Source organism: Plecotus auritus (genome assembly GCF_963455305.1).
Source record: "Plecotus auritus genome assembly, chromosome: 1".
Lineage (NCBI taxonomy): Eukaryota > Metazoa > Chordata > Mammalia > Chiroptera > Vespertilionidae > Plecotus > Plecotus auritus.
In genome coordinates this window covers 6,424,194-6,441,584 of record NC_137770.1, presented here as the reverse complement: position 1 = coordinate 6,441,584, position 17,391 = coordinate 6,424,194, and the positions used below count along the sequence as shown (strand labels likewise).

At 61.1% G+C, this 17,391-nt stretch overlaps 1 protein-coding gene across 9 annotated transcripts in view; it reads right to left on the bottom strand.

Annotated features, from left to right (window-relative positions):
* TUNAR (transmembrane neural differentiation associated intracellular calcium regulator) overlaps window positions 1-16,448 on the bottom strand; it is a 31,932-nt gene extending 15,484 nt beyond the window's left edge. Inside the window, exon 1 of one of the 9 annotated variants that reach the window (XM_080662320.1) lies at window positions 16,413-16,448. Coding sequence is in view for 3 of the 9 variants with exons in the window: in XM_080662313.1 (XP_080518439.1) it covers window positions 11,549-11,668 (120 nt within the window). In the remaining 6 variants the exon portion in view is untranslated. The other 8 variants (XM_080662318.1, XM_080662316.1, XM_080662315.1 and 5 more) reach the window with 8 other exon arrangements.
* Between the last annotated feature and the right edge of the window lie 943 nt (window positions 16,449-17,391).

The window sequence follows — 17,391 nt, the reverse complement described above, 5'->3', positions numbered from 1 at the left end:
CTCTCTCTCCTTCTCTGAAATAAGTTAAAAAATATATTTTTTTAAAACCACTGGTTTACACACACACACACACACAAAACATTTTATGAGCTTGACTGCGGGCAGGGGCCCTCGGGCGCACACCCTGTCCCTGCGCATGTGCCGCCTCCGGGATCTCCAGGGGCCGGGGACGCTCTCCCTCCCTGCTTCCCGCTGCCCTGGGCCCACGCATGCTGGGCTCCCACAGGGAGCGACTCTGTCTCGTTTGTCTGACACGGACGCGGCACGTGGGGTGTATTCAAGGCGAGTTTGTTAGCAAGAACTGCACTGCCTCTTCCCCAAGGGGAGGACGTGCGACAAAATGGCATTTGTTTCACCAAAAGGAGATTTAGTGCAAGGAGGTGAGCTTTTCCCCTCAGGTCCTCAACCTCCCACTGGCCCTTTAACCAGCAAGCACAGCCACTGACCCCGCTCGGGCCTCGCCACCTGCTGCCCTCTCCCCTTCCTAACCCTGCCCTTTCCCTGAGCTAACAAGGCCGAACACCCATCGTGGCAAAACCGGCTTTCTCCTTGGACTCGAGAGTCCCGAGGGTGTCTGTGTGCCAGGCACTGTGTTAGACCCACACAGGCATCACGTCCACAGGCTGCCCCTCGGGCCACTTGCCCAGCAAGGCGTGGCACGGGCCCAGTAGGGAAGCCCCAGTCCAGCCCCGGATGCAGTGCCAGTGGGGAGCTTTTCAAAGTACGGGTGCCCAGGCCCCCTCAGACCGGCTGCATCAGAATGCAAGGCGAGGGCCCGGTGTCGGCATTCTCTACCTGCTCCCCGCCCGGGGAGCGTTCTCATCTCAGCCGGCTGAGAGCTGCAGCTCGCACCACAGCCCGAGCAAGGCAGCAGGTCGTGTCTGCTGTCTTAACTGTGCACCTACTGTGCGCCTGGCACTCTGCCGGCTGCTGGAGGAGCCTGGGGTCGGTCAGCCCTTCTCCTCGGGAAACATTCAGCAGCTTTGGGAATCAGGGCCACACACAGGGCTGAGGATAGATGGAACCCTCAGAGCTGTAAGGAGTTAGCCCAGGATGGCCCCTTCCCTGCTGGCCCTGGGCCACTTCCAATTCTTCTTTGCAGGAATCTTTTCTTAAAGGGCCAGAGAACTAATATATTCCGATGTGCCAGCCCCCACGACCACCCAGTTTGCGCCAGGCTCTGTCTCCTAAGACCCTGACTCCCATCCTTCCCAGGATGCCTTCTGTGCTAGAACAGGACAGACTGCCCCTGTCCAAGCCCTCGCTGCCTCCTGCCCCTTCCTCTGTCCCCAGACCTCTAGGGTCTCCTCTAGCCCTTGGCAGAAGGCCATAACAGAACTCTCTAGAGGGCCCCTGCTCCCCTCTCTGGTCCCACCGCATGGGCCGCAGTCCACAGACTTGGCAGAGCGAGCACAGACCCCATCTTCCTGCTGTCACGTCTGTACAACACGTTCTCCCAGGGGCCACCTTCCTGGCCCACACCCACCGCCCTTCCCGATGAGCTGCTCCCACTGCGGCCACTTCACCACCAACCCGCGGCCCGAGAGCGAGGCACCGGCTTTCACTATGGTCCGTTCTGGAACCAAGTCCACCCGCCTCCTCCGGAGCCATCTCCCGGATTACAACAGAGCTGGCATTTCTCGAGTGCACAGTTTAATTCATACACATGACCTCATCGCTCCCTCAGCAGCCCTGCAGGATGCTTAGAAAGTGAGGAGACTCGCCCGGGGCATCTCAGGGTCGCCACGCACCAGCCACGAGGCGGCCGCGTCTCCATGCAGCTGAGACAGTGCTGGCTGGAGGCAAGACAGAGGTGGCCAGAGGTCCCTGCTCCGGGGATGTCCGCGATCTGGACGGGACAAGAACAAGATGAGCTCAGTGTCTAAGCCCTGTGCCACCTCCCTAAACACAGCTGCTCTGGGTGGCCCTGGAGTCAGAGCGATGCCCCAACTGAGCAACGCACCAGGTGCTGCCTGGAGCCCCGAGAAAGGATGTCACGGCCAGCCAGGGGCAGCCTGCTCCCCAGAACACATGATGTGCCCAATCCGCCACCCACTCGCTGCATCTGGGCATTGGCAGTAGCCCAAACAGATGCCACGGCGAGCGGCACAGCCTGTCCCCACAGCTCCGAGCTGCAGCAGCTGACATCCTGGCAGAGGAGTGGAGGACACAGGGGCCACGGGGGGCAGGTGTGAGGGACAGGTGAGACACCGTGGCCGACAGCACTGAGGACCCACAGAGCCTCTGACTGAGAGACTGGCCACGACGGAGCCGCCCCTGCCCTGGCAATCTCTTGTGTAGTGGGGTGAACTGTGTCCCCCTAAAAGATACGTTCTCGTCCTTACCACTGGTACCTGCAACTTTTTAAAAAAACATATTGATTTTTTTACAGAGAGGAAGGGAGAGGGATAGAGAGTTAGAAACATAGATCAGCTGCCTCCTTGCATACCCCCTACTGGAGATGTGCCTGCAACCAAGTTACAAGTTCCTGACCGGAATCAAACCCGGGACCCTTCAGTCCGCAGGCCAACGTTCTATCCACTGAGCCAAACTGGCAAGGCACAGGGCACCTGCAACTTTCTTTGAGTCTATATAGATGTCGAGTTACGATGAGGTCATACTGGGTTAGGGTGGCCCCCAATCCAGTGACTGGTGTCCTTAGAAGAGAACAGAGTGGGGATTTGGGGACAGAGACAGAGAGCAGGCACGCAGGGAGAGGCACGTAACGACAGAGGCAGAGATGGGAGTGATGCAGCCACAAGCCAAGGAGCCCCGAGGGTTGCCAGCCACCCCCAGAAACGGGAAGGGGCAAGGCAAGACCCTACCCTGGAACCTCCCGAGGGAGCAGGGCCCTGCTGACTTGATTTTGGACTCGTGGCCTCCAGAATACATCTTTGCTGTGGCCTCATGGAGCTAAGCAAGGACACGTGACCGCAGCGCCAAGACCAGAATCCCCTTCACCTGCATGGGCTGTGCCTCCAAGAGCTGGGAACTTGGCATGAACCCCTGGGGGTGAGGATTTGGCAGCAGAGGGACCCACATTCCCATCCACCTACGTGACCCGGACGGTGCTCCCCAGGTAGCCTGAGCCTCTTCCTCACCTGTCATTCGGGCCATGAAGCCCCGCCCACCTCCCCACAGGGCGGCCCCCTGGCTGTGCAGAGGAAGGACTTTTTCTAAAGGAAACGCCACGAGTGCATCAGTCTGCGGACGAGGGGGAGAGTTAGTCTACAGGCCTGGCATTTCCTCCGAGACCGGAATCAGCATTCCAAGTCGCGGTCACTCTGGCGGCCGCCCCGGGCGGGTGGGGCCTTGGGGTAGCCAGCTCCCTAACCGAGATGTGTGTTCAGCAATCAGCCAGTTTGGGTGCTCTCTGCACATGCCAGACATTTGCTCTGCTGAAAAGCGTCTGCCGGCACAGATGTCTAATTTGCAAATGTTGGTCCACCCTTCACGTTGGCAGGAGGGCTGTCTTTCTAAATCACAGACTGGGCCCCGTTGCTTCCCTGCACCCCAACCTTGCCTGGCTCCCACATGCTCCCCGACTCCGTCTCGGCCTCTGGCCCATGCCCACCGCCCTATGCTTCCAGGCCTGACTGAGCCAACACGCCTCCCTCACAGACGGAACACGTGCTCATTCCGCAGTTAGGGCGCCCATACCACGGGCTTGCCTCTGCCAGAGATGGACTCCCACCTCCCTCATCAGAAAGGACCCTTTTTTAGGGCTCAACAACCTGGAATGAACCCCACCCTTCCCCTGGCTCTGTGCTACCTTGAACAGGGCCCAGTACCTCCCTGAGCCTCCTGTCTACTTCACGAGGTGGGGCTGTGATGGGGGCCTCTAGGGGATTGGGGGCTGGACTGTGCCAGGCAGGGAGGCTCCCCCTGCAGCCAGCCTGTGGTTACTGACCCACCGACGCCCACATTCCCCGCGTCCCCACTGTGGGCCCACATACCAGGTCAGGGCACCAACCAGAGTCCTAGTGGTCTTTGGCAAAATGGAAAGTCCAAGAACAATACACGCGATTGTATATAATGTCAATTAATTAAACTTAATTCAATGGAACAACTTAAAAATAATTTATTTTTGAAAATCTTGGTATTAAGGGCTTCCTATTTTTCTTAGTACGTATCCTATGATGATGCTAACGGAGGGCAGGTTAAAATTTGACTCTCACGCCAATTCTCCGATCCACAAGCTTCCTCACTGTGTGCAGCCAAAGACCGGCCCCGCAGCCAAGCCGTGGGCCGGGAACAGGCAAGGTGTGGTGGTGGCCACTCCTCTCCCAGCACCACATGCCCTGCCCAGGGGCCCCCCGTTACAGCCTGGGAGAGGCAGTTGTCCCTTCCATGGGACCCCCCCTTTCCGGCCACAGGACAGAGGGCCCCCACCCCAGCCAGACCAGCAGCTGGTCTCCCGGGAATCTAGGCCCCCAGGGAGATGGGCCTACGTGTGAGGTCACACAGGGGGGACCCCAGTCTACTCCTTGGCTGTGTGCCCTGAGGGGGGAGAGAAAGCCCAGGCTGCGTGGGGGGGGGGGTGCCGCAGGGGCGAGTCCTGGGGCTCCAGACAGAGAGGAAGGGCGATGCCTTGGCTGCCGACGACTTTGCCGTGGGCACCTCTCCCTCAGGAAGCCACTGGCTTTGCTCTGGTTTCCACGAGGCGCTGATTCTGGGTCGGACGCCTCCCATTCTATTCCCGTGCGAGTTTTCTGTCTCTCTGCCCCTCTGAGGCCCATGTTGGCGCAGAGTGATTGCTGAACGAAACGTTTCCAGACGGACGAGAGTTTGATCATAAGCTGGGTCGGAGGGTGTGAGTCTGGTTCTTGCCGCCGCACATGCCAATCAGGGTGCACGCACGGTGTCCGGCAGCAGCCGGGAGAAGGGAGAAGCCGGCCTCTGAAGGCTCCAGGAAAGGACCCGAGGACCTTCCAGGGCTCTGTGTTCTGAGATGAGCCGAAACCAGACGGGCAAGTCTCAGCTCAGGTCCCTCAGCCAAGCTCGGCCCTTCCCTTCAGGCCCAGGGGAGAGAGGAGCCCAGGACACGGGGACATTCTGTTCCAGTTCCTGGACTGGCCCAGGGGACAGAGACAAGAACCGGTTCCGTGCAGGGGAGGAGGGTGGCCTGCAAGGGATGAAGAGTGAAGCAGTGTGGGCAGGGAGCAGAGGAGAGGGAGGGAAGATGGGGAGGAGGCAGGGTGGGGGGAGGAAGGGAGGGGCAGGGAGGGGGGAGGAAGGGAGGGGCAGGGAGGGGGGAGGAAGGGAGGGGCAGGGAGGGGGGAGGAAAGCAGGCCCCATGTCTCCATTAGCTGGCAGCAGGCACAGTGCCCAGGGCCCATGAAAATGTTTCCATTTCTTGTAAAATCAGAAGGAAAAAATAAGAACTTTTACTTAGAAGAGACTTTTGATGCATTTTCAGGGAGGAAGTGGTCCCTGGAGGCAAAGTGCTCAAGGCCCCAGAAAGTGAGACCTGGCCCCAGTGAAGGGAAGGGAGGCCAGGGGAGGAAAGGGGGTGCAGAGGGGTGCGGCCTGCATCCAAGTCCCCTTGAACAAAACACACAGACCCTGGGCTCACACAGCTGTGCTTGCTTCTTGGGGAGGACCCTTGCATGGTGATGGGGTAACCCTGCATGGTGAGGGGGGACCCCTACACAGTGAGGGGGTAGCCCTGTATGGTGAGGGCGGACCCCTACCCTGTATGGTGAGGGCGGACCCCTACATGGTGTGGGGAGAGCCTTACACGGTGAGAGGGGACCCCTACACGGTGAGGGGGTAGCCTTACACGGTGAGGAGGGACCTCTACATGGTGTGGGGGGACCCCTACACAGTGTGGGGGGACCCCTACATGGTGAAGGGGGAGCCCTGCACGGGGGCGCGGGGAAGGGGTGCAGTTGACAGAGCTCCAGTTCCTGCAGCCAAGGTGCTAGGACGACCCCTACACAGTGTGGGGGGACCCCTACATGGTGAGGGGGGGAGCCCTGCACGGTGAGGGGGGAGCCCTGCACGGGGGCGCGGGGAAGGGGTGCAGTTGACAGAGCTCCGGTTCCTGCAGCCAAGGTGCTAGGACCCGACCACCTGAGTCACATCCCCACCGCCCCCCCCCGCCCCTGCTAATGCCTCCCTCATGCAAAGCCCTCAGCTCTGTGGTGTTTAAAACATGCCGCACATGGTTCACGCTCCCGTGCGGGTGGCCTCAGCGACTTGCTTCCGTGGAACAGACATGCCGGGGTGAGCTTTCCTGATTTCTGAGGCTGGGCCACAAAAGGAGACACAGACACCTGCTCCCCGCTCACCTTTTCTTAGGACACAGACACGGGAGCCACATGGGAAGGCCGGCGGGCCTGGCCTCCTCGCCGGAAGGACAGCGCGGAGAGATCCCAGGGTCCCAGCTGGGCCAGCCTCCCCGTGCTCCCAGGCCGTGTGCATGTTCCCAGCCGGGTGCCAGGGGTGTGCATGAGGAAGCCTTCCAGAAGCTTCCAGCCCCAGCCGGTCTGAGCTCACGGGAGGCCTCAACTCGAACCACCCCGTTGAGCCCAGCAGCCCCCGGACTCGGGAGCAAAATGAAGACGACTAGGGTTGGAAGCCACCACGTGGAGGCTTTCATATGCACAATCAATAGTCTCTGTGCCTTAGTTTCCTCATCTGTAAAATGGGAATAATAGTGACTTCTTTATCAAGCTGTTGCTCAGATTAAATGAAAAAGTCTATGGCAAGGACTTCTGCCCAGAGTAAGCACCAAATGTATAAGAACTGTGGTTGCCATCTATTGTTCTTATGGCCAAAGCAGGGCTTGGAGACACGAGCGCAAATTGTCCAAGAATCACGCAGTGAATTAGATGCTTGTCCAAGGTTTGACCCCGAAAACAGCTTCAAATAAAACACACAGGCCCCCCGGAAGCGGCGGTGAGCCACCAAAATCTCATGGAGTAACGGGCTCTCCACCTGGCAGGTGCTGAGTCCCTCCCAGGGAAACCAGAGGGACTGGTTTATCCAAACGGTTAGCACCCCAGCCCACGGTGCGTTTCATCATCTGCTCTCCTCTTTCTTTCAGACGTGAGTAAACCCGGTGGTGGTGGGGGAGGGGTTGACCTGTGACATTTGCCGGCAGGGAGATCACGTCTGTTCCGAGCTGCAATAACGCAGGAGCCTCTCCAGACTCCTTACCGAACACACAGGCTCTCCAGGTGGGAGTGATAACCTGGGGAAGTTCGTTCAATCCCCACATGCCGCGCAGGGCTGTGAACGGGACCGGTACTTATATATCTGCCTGATAAAGCCTTGACGGTTTTACTGTTTTGAAGCGAGCCAGCGGGGCTGCCGGTGGCTTCTCACGCATTAGGGAGAACCCACTTAAGGAGGCAAACGTACAGCCAGGAGAGCCAGGTCTCTCCAGAGGCTGGGCCGGGTTACCTTGCCCCCTGCACCTTCACTGGCCCCTGAGAGCCTGGGGCGCGGCTAAGTGAGCTCTGTCCATGGTGCTGAGATCCAGGGACCAGGCAATTCACAGGTGAGACACGGATGCCGAGGCCAAAGGGCAGTTTAGGTTAAACTCCGGGCACTACACGGAGATCTGAAAGCCAGGGTGGCAGGCTTTCTGGGGCAATTTATGGGGCTTTATGCCACCCAGGCCTCTAAGCAGGGCTCTCGGCCTCACCTCTCTCCATGTCTATCTAGATCAGCCGTGGGCAAACTACAGCCCGCGGGCCGGATCCGGCTGTTCTATCCGGTTCTCTTGCTCTCCCCTCCGCTCCTTTACTTTGAATTTATATTAGTTCACACAAACACTCCATCCATGCTTTTGTTCCGGCCCTCCGGTCCAGTTTAAGAACCCATTGTGGCCCTCGAGTCAAAAAGTTTGCCCACCCCTGATCTAGATCCTGAGAACACGTTTGCTCCCTCCTGGCATTAAGCAGCCACAAGAGCTTCAGCAATCAAAAGAACAGCAAAGGGCCAGAGCGCACACCCCAGGGTGTCATGCCCAGCCCCCTCCAGCCCCGGTGTCCCAGGACCCTGGCTCTGGGCTGGTTTCCGAGAGGAAAGGCAGCGGGACAAGGAGAAAGTCCCCCGTGCCTGGCTGGTGGCAAGGCGGCACATACGCACTGTCCCTCTCCACAGGGATGTCTGCCAGCAGGGCCGTGGCCAGCTCCGGGGACTATAACCGCCTCCAGCGTGGTGTGTGCCCCGTTCCTAGCCCCCTGTGTGACCTTGGGCCAGTCGCTTCACCTCTCTGGGCCTCCCGCATGTGTTGACCTAGAAAAGGGGCCGGTGAGAGAGGGGAGCTGCATGCCTTTCTCTGGCCCACATTCTGGGGCGGGAACTCTCCCACAGGAGCCACTCTTCAAACCGCCCAGGATGCCTTGCTCTGGGCACGACTTGGCTGTCCGCCTGGCCTGGGGAAGGCTCATCGCCAGGACAAACGCCCCAGAAGTGGCTCAGAACTCGCCCACTGGCCTGTGGAACAGGTCTCTCTTCCCTTAGCAACGGGAAGGTGGAGGTCAAGGACGGAGGTGGCCTAAACACTGCTGACCCGGGGGACACCCTTCCCCGTGTCCCACGTGCCTCGCCAGCTCTGAGGAGCCACCCACCCGCCGAGTTTGTTGATTTCCAAGCAAATGGTCACACGCTCTGGTTCCTGACACTGACCCCCTTTCCCGCCCATTAAGCCGGTGCTGGGGGCCGCACAGGCAAGCCAGCCGGCGGGCGCGTGCCCTGGATTCTCCGCTGTGGATGTAGGTCTGGGAGCACCGCTTTGAGGCCAGGAGCAGCCCGAATGTGCTTGCGGAGGTGCAGGAGCACCGGCTGAGTGACTCAAGCTGGGGCACTGCCCGCTCCATTCCCTACTGGCCGGAGTCCACGGCGGCCGGGCAACAGGTGCCAGAGCCGCGCTGCCTCGCGTCCCCGCCCAGCCCCAGCGGGTCGGTGGAGCAGGGGTCTGGGCAGCAGCGCCCGGAGGACCACTCAGTCGGTACAGACCAGCGAAGCCAGCGTGACCCGCGGAACAGGGCAGGAATCACACCCAGACAGGCAAGCTCATCCCTCACAGCGCGCCGTCTGCGACCTTTTGCACATCTTCACTGCCACGTGGAAGCTGCAGGGACCGCCGACAGGACGGTCCTTTTAAAACCCAGACTCACTCGAACGCCTCCCACGGCTCCCCATCACCTGCAAGACGCCTTACCGGGCATTCACGACCCCTCCCGTGGGGGCAGGACAGACGCACCTGCGCTTCCCCAGCTGGATGCCACAGCCAGGCACCACCGGCTCCCCTGGTCCAGACGCTGCATCTCTGCTTGACAAACTCCTTCCTCATCTCTCAAGGCTCATGTCAGACGCCTCCAACCTCCCCTATCCACGCCCATCTTTCCCTCCTCTGCCTTCTTAGCTTCCACCCTAATTAGCTACAGGTAGTTACATAACACGCTCCCCCGGCCGCCCGATCTGCTGAAGACAGGGAACATCTTGTTTACCGCCATCCCCCACACCACCCGGCCCTGGCCTCGCGCTGGAGGCTGGGTCACGTTCACGGCAGCACCTGCGGGAAGGCTGAAGCTCAGAGCGAAACGGTCCTCCCTCCCTAAGGTTCGGGGAGGGGCACCCATCACGGGGGGACCCAGAGCGGGTGAAGTCTTCACGGCCTCTCTCAGGCCGATGCCCTGCGGGGCGGGCTGGCTTTGAACTTCGCCATGTCCTGACCTCGTATATCCCGTCTACCACCTCCTCGTCATAGATCTGCACCCCGTATGCCCTGGGCTGGCCTCAGCGGTGAATCCCACCAGACGGCCCCTCTCTCCCTCCTCCTCACCAGGAGGCGGACAGTCCTAAGTGCCGTTTGCCTAGCCCACGCCACAGGACGGCCACTCCCGAGAAACTGGCCAGAGCCGCTCCCCTCGCGTGGCCGGGGGAGGCCAGAGGACCACGGTCCACGCCCTCTGCATGGGAGCAAGGGCTGGAGTCGGAAACGAGGCCCCGATTCCCCAGAGGAGCATGTCTCCCGTGTCCTGAGGGGCCCGGAACCGTGCCTGGACGTGGCTGGCGCTCTGCGGGCATTTGAGGAGGAAGAGAGAGGAGGGAGGGACGGCAGGACCCCTGGATTAACAGTGGCTGAAGGAACTGTGCAGCGAAAGCAGTGGGGGTGGGCGGGGGGAGGTGCATTCTACTTCCCGTTACTCTCCGGCCCGTGTGCGTTGCAGGTGGCATCTTGGAGCCTCCTGCCCCGGGGACCGCGGAGGCCCATCCAGGTGGGCAGGCCCCTCGGTGAAGACCAGCAGGCGCTGTACTGTGTGGGTGGACCCCTCGGGCCACCCGACGGCCAGACAGGACGGCGTCTCTAGTCGGTGGCTTGAAACCTTCCTCCTACGTCCTGGGAATTCCTTGGAGCTGCAGGAGAAGCTTGGCATCCTTCAATGGGCTCTTCCTCTCCCTCCTCCAGCCGGTCGCCTGGGGGGCCTCCTGAAGGAGGAGTCCCGCTCTTGCAAAAGCTCCTGTTCTGTAACGCTGACTCAGTGTCCCCCTTTGGGAAGTGCAGGCTAGCAACGCCTTCTAGAACATCCCACGGGCCAGCGTGTCACCACTTCCCAAGTGACGGGGCCTAAAGGAGTTAGTTCAGCTCCATCCCCCACCCAGCACTAGCCCTTTTGGGGTCACAGTTGGCTTATTTCTGAATATCTTTAAACTATAACACAGTTGACATACAGTTCAAAAACAACCAAATGGCCCTCGCTGGTGTGGCTCAGTGCCTAGAGAGCCAGCCCTCGCACGAAACGGTCTCGGGTTCGATTCCCGGTCAAGGGCACGTACCTGGGTTGCAGGTTTGATCCCTGACCCCGGTTGGGGCGCGTGTGGGCGGCAACCAATGGACGTGTCGCTCTCACATCGATGTTTCTCTCTCCCTCTGTCTCCCTCTCCCTCCCTTTCACTCTCTCTAAAAATAATATCAATGGGGAAAATATCCTGGGGTGACACACACACACACCACAATCCAATGTCCTAACGCAAGTCTCTCGATAGCCGAATCACCCCCATATGTTACCACTAAGCATCGCCCGTTTCCTCTGGGTGCCGAGGTATTACTGAGGAACTCGGGAGGAAGGGCCCTCTCTGGATGCCAGCGGCAGTGGAAACGAGGTGCCGGGGTGCCGGGAAGCCCAGCAGAGTACATCCGAGATCGGGCGAGGTCCTGCCACTCGGAGATCAGAGGAGTCTGGGCAGCCCACTCCCACCCGCGGAGCTGGCTCCTCCCCGAGAGCAGGGGCTGGTGCTCTCTGCTTGGCTTGTGGTGAGGACAGAGTTTAAGGACCGAGGCTCCCTTCCCCCACTCTGTCCTCCCTGCCCTCCTCATCTGACAGCGGCTGCAGCTGAGCAAAGAAGCCTCATCCCAGACCCCAGACCCCAGGGCTGCAAGCAGCCTGCCCAGAGAACCCCGCAAAACCACCAGCGCCGCCCCGAGGACTTCTCCCGGGCCCCAGCTCCTGTTTAGTGCAGGCTCTCACGCAAGGACTTTCCATTTCCAAACAACTGCAAACCGTCATTACAGACTTCCCCTCCTTACCTCCAGGAACAGCCTGAGACAGAGGCGGACACTCCAGGTCCCCTGGACCGCGAGCTCGCCAGCCCATTGACCCACATTACATAACGGCTGCCTCACGGACCCTCGTGGGTCCCGGCTCATCCCGCCCTCTCAGACGTGGGCCCGAGACTCCCCAGGGCGAGGACTTCCTGACGGGGACGCTGGGATGATCGCCTCTAAGATGAAAGTTTTACTGTCACACACCCAGAGTCCCCACTTAGGGTGAGATGTGGCATCCCCTATCATGACCTGCTCCTTACTGTTTATGTGGCTGTCTAATTGAAACGGTTACGTAACCCTACAGTACGGAGCATCCTGGCGCTATTAATAACCAGCTGCACCCACTCGGAGGCCTGGTCCAGCTCTCAGCTGGAGGGGATCGCCTGGGGCTAATTTACACACATGCACGGAGACACAGAGGCACACGCAAACCTACACGCACATTGCCTATGTGTACGCTGAGACCTACAGGAGGGGCAGAACGTGTCCTCGGCCGCAAAGCCAACGAACAACAGTCAGAAATACCTGCCGGGCTTGCTGGCCCTGGAGGCTGCTATTTTCCTCGACACCCCCCACGGGTACCCAGGCAGATGGCTGACACAGAACACAGGTCGCAGCACCGACCCGGACGCTCGCAGGGCTGGGCACGCCAGCTCCTGCAGAAGAGTTTGCGATCTGGACTCCGAGTTAGAACGGGGCTGCTACCAAGGGCGGCATCTTGCTGTTTCTCTTCGTTTGTGACACAGACCCCGCCTGTCCTCCCCAAACAATCGAAGGCGCCTACGACAGACTTCCACAGAAGGCCCTTCTGTGCGCGGTGTGGGAGAGCTACGCGTTTGAGGTCTTCCGGGAAAGAAGTGGGCTTCAGACAAAGCAGTACTGAGAAGGAGGATGGATTCCCGATTGCGCCTTTTTACGCCAGAGCCGAGCGGAGAATAAACGGGAGAGCGCAGATTAATTATGAATGTAAGAACAGGGCAGGAGGGAGGCTCTCCTGAGCAGTCCGGTTTGGGTATCAGTCGTAGGATACATGACATAAAAACGATCCTTCCATACGTACATCCTCCTCCTCAACAGTAACGTAAGGAAGACTGATTCTCTGCAAGGATTTCCATTCAAAACCTCACCCGTTCGTCAGGAGGGGCTGAGGGGTTAACATGGCCCACAGGATGCCGTCCTGGCCAATCTCAGACTCTGCGCACTTACCAAGAAGGAGAGCTTTGCTCTGATTTGGGGAATTTCAGTCACAAAACCCACGGAGAGCTTAGTTTCTGGGGAAAAGGTGAGATATGTTCATTTCACCTGGGATTCGGTAACACTTTAAAAGCTTCATTGACCCACGTTTTTAAAAGACCCTACGACAGTCCCACTACGGACCCACAGGTCAGGCTGATGTATTTAACTGTCATCGACAGGCAAAGACTGAACATCCTGTGCTCACCCTCCTTGCCACAGTCCCTGTCCCTGCTTAGGCAGGCTCCAGCTCTCACTAATATCACCAGCAAACAACGGGGGGGAGGGGGGAGACCAGCACTCACTTCCTTCACCTGCCCTAACTGCTTACGCCGAGGTTTTACCTGTGCAGCTGTGACGGGTTCTTTCTGGGAGGGACAGGCAGGCGCCCAGCCTGCAGCTTCCCAGCCGGCTGGACATCCAGCTGATGCTTTGTATGTCCTCAGTTCTTGGGGGCCAGTGTCCTCTTTCCAAATGAAACGCCTAACCTAACTCCACAGCCCCATCTGGCACCTCGGGGCCTTTCCCAGCCACCGTGCTTTAGCCCAGTAAACACCCACCGAGCACCGTCCAGGCAGTGGAACCCGAGCCTCACAGCTCCCTCCCACCACAGCCTCCTCTGGGAAATCAGCAACCCATCCGGTGCGGAGCCATTAGTCCAGGGATGTGTCTGACCAGCGCCCACCCCCAGCTCAGGCTGGCAGCCCATGCGTGGCCCACCCTCAGAATCGGCCAGGTGCAGGCGTCTGAGAGGTCATCGGGTCCAACTCTGCTCCTTGTACTAACCAGACAAGCAAGGCCCCGGGTTGCTAAGCGGCTTTCCCTGCGACACCGACACTGCACACGTGTGCAGACGGCCCAGCCCGATACGTGGTGACTCAACGGATGAGGCCAGCCGCTCAGCCCGGGGCCAAGGGGTTCTGCATGGCTTCCCCGTCAGGAGTCAGGATCCACCTGAAAGCACTCAGCAACCCGCACAAGGCCCCCCACCTCCACAAACAGCCCTGCCCTTTCCCTCTGGGCTGTGGGCGGTCCTGCTGACCAGTAGAGTTCTCAAATGGGGACCGAGATGAAATTCCTGACAGAGTGGAGTCCTGCCGGTGACCATCGGGGACCAGCCCTGCTCCTGTTAAGTAACCATCTCCACGGCTCACACCGCCAGGGCAGAGAGCCTCGGTCAGCCCTCACCCCGCAGAGGGTCCAGGACACAGGTCTAAGGCCGGGCATGTGCGGGGCACGCACGCATGCAAGGGGCACAGGGAGCAAGCAGACACTGCCCCTTTCCACCCTCCAGGTGGCCCGGGAGAAGCAGGGTCCCAGGAGACAGGAAGCAGGGAACATGTTATCCTCCATCGCAAGGGAAGCAGCCTCCCACTCGGTCCACAGGGGGAGGGTCAGCAGGATGTGAGGGAGGGGTGGACGGAGACCGCGGTGCCCAGCCATTCGCTTCCTCTCAGCAGACGCTCCTCACACAAGCGTTTCCACACATGCAGAGCCTCCGGGAGGAAGGGTGCGGAGGAGAGGTGGGGCGTTGTGTTTGTGACAGAGGGGTCAGGTGAGGGAGAAGTAGAAAGAGAACCCCGGATCCGAGCCTGGTCTCCCACTTCATGGCCTTGTGACCTTGATTAAGGCATTCAACCAATCTCTCTGGGCCTCAGTTTCCAAATCTGAGCCATGGAAGAAGGGAACCTACTTCCTGGGGTGGTTTTGAGGAGCACGGCCCAGCACAGCCTGGACCCCCATGACGGGGTCACCATATCTGAGGCGTCCCCCACCCGCCCCAGTGCACACTCACAGGAGTCTGAACCCAGGAGGCGTGCATAGAGCCTCATCCAGACCAAACAGGTCTCCCTGCGCGGCGAGCCTGCCTCTGCCTCCGATGGCGGAGGAAGCGCAGGGTCTCTAGAAGGAGCCCCAGCCGCTCCGCGCCAGGCGGGGTTTGGAGAAGGAAACCGAGGGGTTCCATCGGAAGCCCCGCCAGGGTTTCAGGCTCCGGTGGGAGCCGGGCAGGGGACTCGGGGGGGCGGCCTCCGGCAGGGAAGGGGCTTTGTTCCCGCGGCGGAGGGCCTGGCTTACCGAGCAGCGCATCCGGAGGCGGGCGGGGGGTGCGCGGGGCACGCAGGAGAGCCACAGCCCGGCCCTGGCCCGGGGCGCGGGAGCCGGAGGAAGGCGAGGACGACGAGGAGGAGAGAGAGGAGGCTGCTGCCGGCTCCTGCCTCATTCTCCCGGGCAGCGCCGGCCCGCTGGCTGCCGCCGGCTGGGGCTGGCCGCGGGGCGTGGGGCCCGGAATGCGCTGCTCATGTCGCTGCGCGCTGACGGCGAGCTGGGCGCGAAGCCGGGTGGTCTCCGGGCGGCGCCCCCGGGCTCCTCATGCCCCGCGCGGGGGCTCGGCGGGAGGACCTCGTGGAGGCAGCGCGGAGGCAAAGAGAGAGAGAGACCGTGAGGGCGCGCAGCGCTGCGACCCGCGGGGCCGGGGAGGCCGGGCACCCAGCGGGACCGCGCCGCCCCACCCACCGCGCTGTGCGCGCCCAGGAGGGCGCTGAGCCCCAGAAACTTTAGCGCGTGTCCGGTCCCGCGGCCGCGGAGGCGGGAGCTGCCGGCTCGTTGCGTGCCCCCGCTCCCGCCGCCACAGCCCTGGCCCCAGAGCGCAGCTTACCGGCCGCAAGAGCAGTGCGCACCGGCGGGGAGGAAGGACGGGGCTGGCGGCGCCCCGTCCCTGCGAGGGAGGGGCACCCGGCGGGGCGGCGGCGGTCGCAGAGGGTGAGGACAGCCGGGGAAGGGGCTGCGCGCCAGCGAGGTCTGCAGTCTGGGAGGGAGGAGGGTCCGCGCGTCCCCCGCGCCCGCCCCGCGGCGGCGCAGCTGCTGACGCCGCGCGGGCTTCCCCAGCGCCGGGTCTGCGGAGCCAGCCCGTTACCTAGCGACTCGCTCCGGGAGCCCACGCTGACGCGCGAGAATGGGGCTGCGGCAGCCGAGGGGAGGGGGAGCTCGCAGGGGGAGGGACGGCGACTGCCCTGAGCTCCTCCCTCCGCTTCCGCCTCCGCGCTGGTGAGCGTCCCCCCCCTCAAAGACAGGGCCTCAGTCTGGCCCTGGAGGATGGGGGTCCCGCGCTTGGTGGGGGCGGGTGTGGGGAGGCACGAAGATGCTTCTCCCCCTGACGGGGTGCAGCAGCAGGTGGCGGCGGCGTGGCCCGCGGAGAGCCGGCGCCCACAGGCAGGGGATGGGCCCGGCCTCGGCGGGGGCGCAGGGAAGGTGTGTGTGTGTGTGTGTGTGTGTGTGTGTGTGTGTGTGTGTGTGTGTGTGTGTGTGTGTGTGTGAGAGAGAGAGAGAGAGAGAGAGAGAGAGAGAGAGAGAGAGAGAGAGACACGCTCCCACCCACGTGGCGCACAGGGGGACCAGAGGACGCAGGTGAGGGAGGGCCGCCTCCTTCTCTGGTCTCCCTCCCTCCTCCAGAGCATTTTGCTCCTGCGCTGGGTGTCTCTTCAGGGAGCACAGGTCGCTCAGCCCCCTGCTCCCAGCTCCTCCTCCCTTCCTGGCGATCACCTCCCCCACCCAGGCCCCATGGCGGCTCCTACCACCTCCATGCCCAGTTGCCCACGCAGGGGGCCCCTATAACCTGCTCCCAGGAGCCATCCTGCTTCTGGATTTGGGGCTTCTTAGGCTGGAATTCAAATCTGCTCCCTTCCAGCTGCCTGCGGTGCGTAGAATGTTCCCCAAGTTACCTAATATCGTCAGTAAAATGGACTATTGGTCCCCAAAGCTCATAGCTAAGTACTGGCACACCCAACGCTCCAAGGATGTGTGCAGGTGCCTGCTGCAAGGCAGGGAGCTGTCTCCTCACCACCTGGGACCTCACCAAGCACATACCTCACAGGCCAGGGGGCCAGGGGCGCCCCTTCCTCACAGCTCCTACCCATGAGCAAGGTACCTAACCACGTCTACTGGGGCCTCAAGAAGAACTGGGTCCAGAGCCAGGCCTCCTGGTTCTCAGGCTCCCCCCACACCCCACCACTGCCCATTCTATGGCAGCGGGCAGGGGGGGGGGTGGTGTCTCACTTCCCCACTCCTCAGAGACCCCCCACTCCTGCTGTGGAATCAGAACCGCCTGTCTCCTCTCCCTCAGAACTAAGCCCGCACCCTCCCCACCCCGCTCCTCTGGCTCCCACTCTGGGAGGACTGTGGGGAGAAGGAGGTGGGAGACAGGCCGGAGAGAAGGGCACCATGCCTTTCTCCAGATACACGCGTTCTTGGTGGGTCTCAACAGGACCGGTCCCTCCCCGGGGGCTTTGGGAGACATCGGGGCCTGAGGCTGTTGGTGTCCTAGTGAGAGGACACATTCTCCAACTATTATCACATTTTTTAGATGCCAGTGACTCCTATTGAAAAATCCTGTGAACTCATTCACACGGAAGCTTGTGTCCTTAAGAAACCAAGGCCCAAAGACAACACTTTTCTGGGGAAGATACTTTGCACCCAGGCCAGGTGCAGGATCTGAGACCCAATATCTCGTGAAACTGGGAGCGAAACCTCTGAATTGCCCACCCCGCGTCTATGGGTCCTGGCAGCCAGGCAGCGGGTCCTCAGCAACTCCAGGA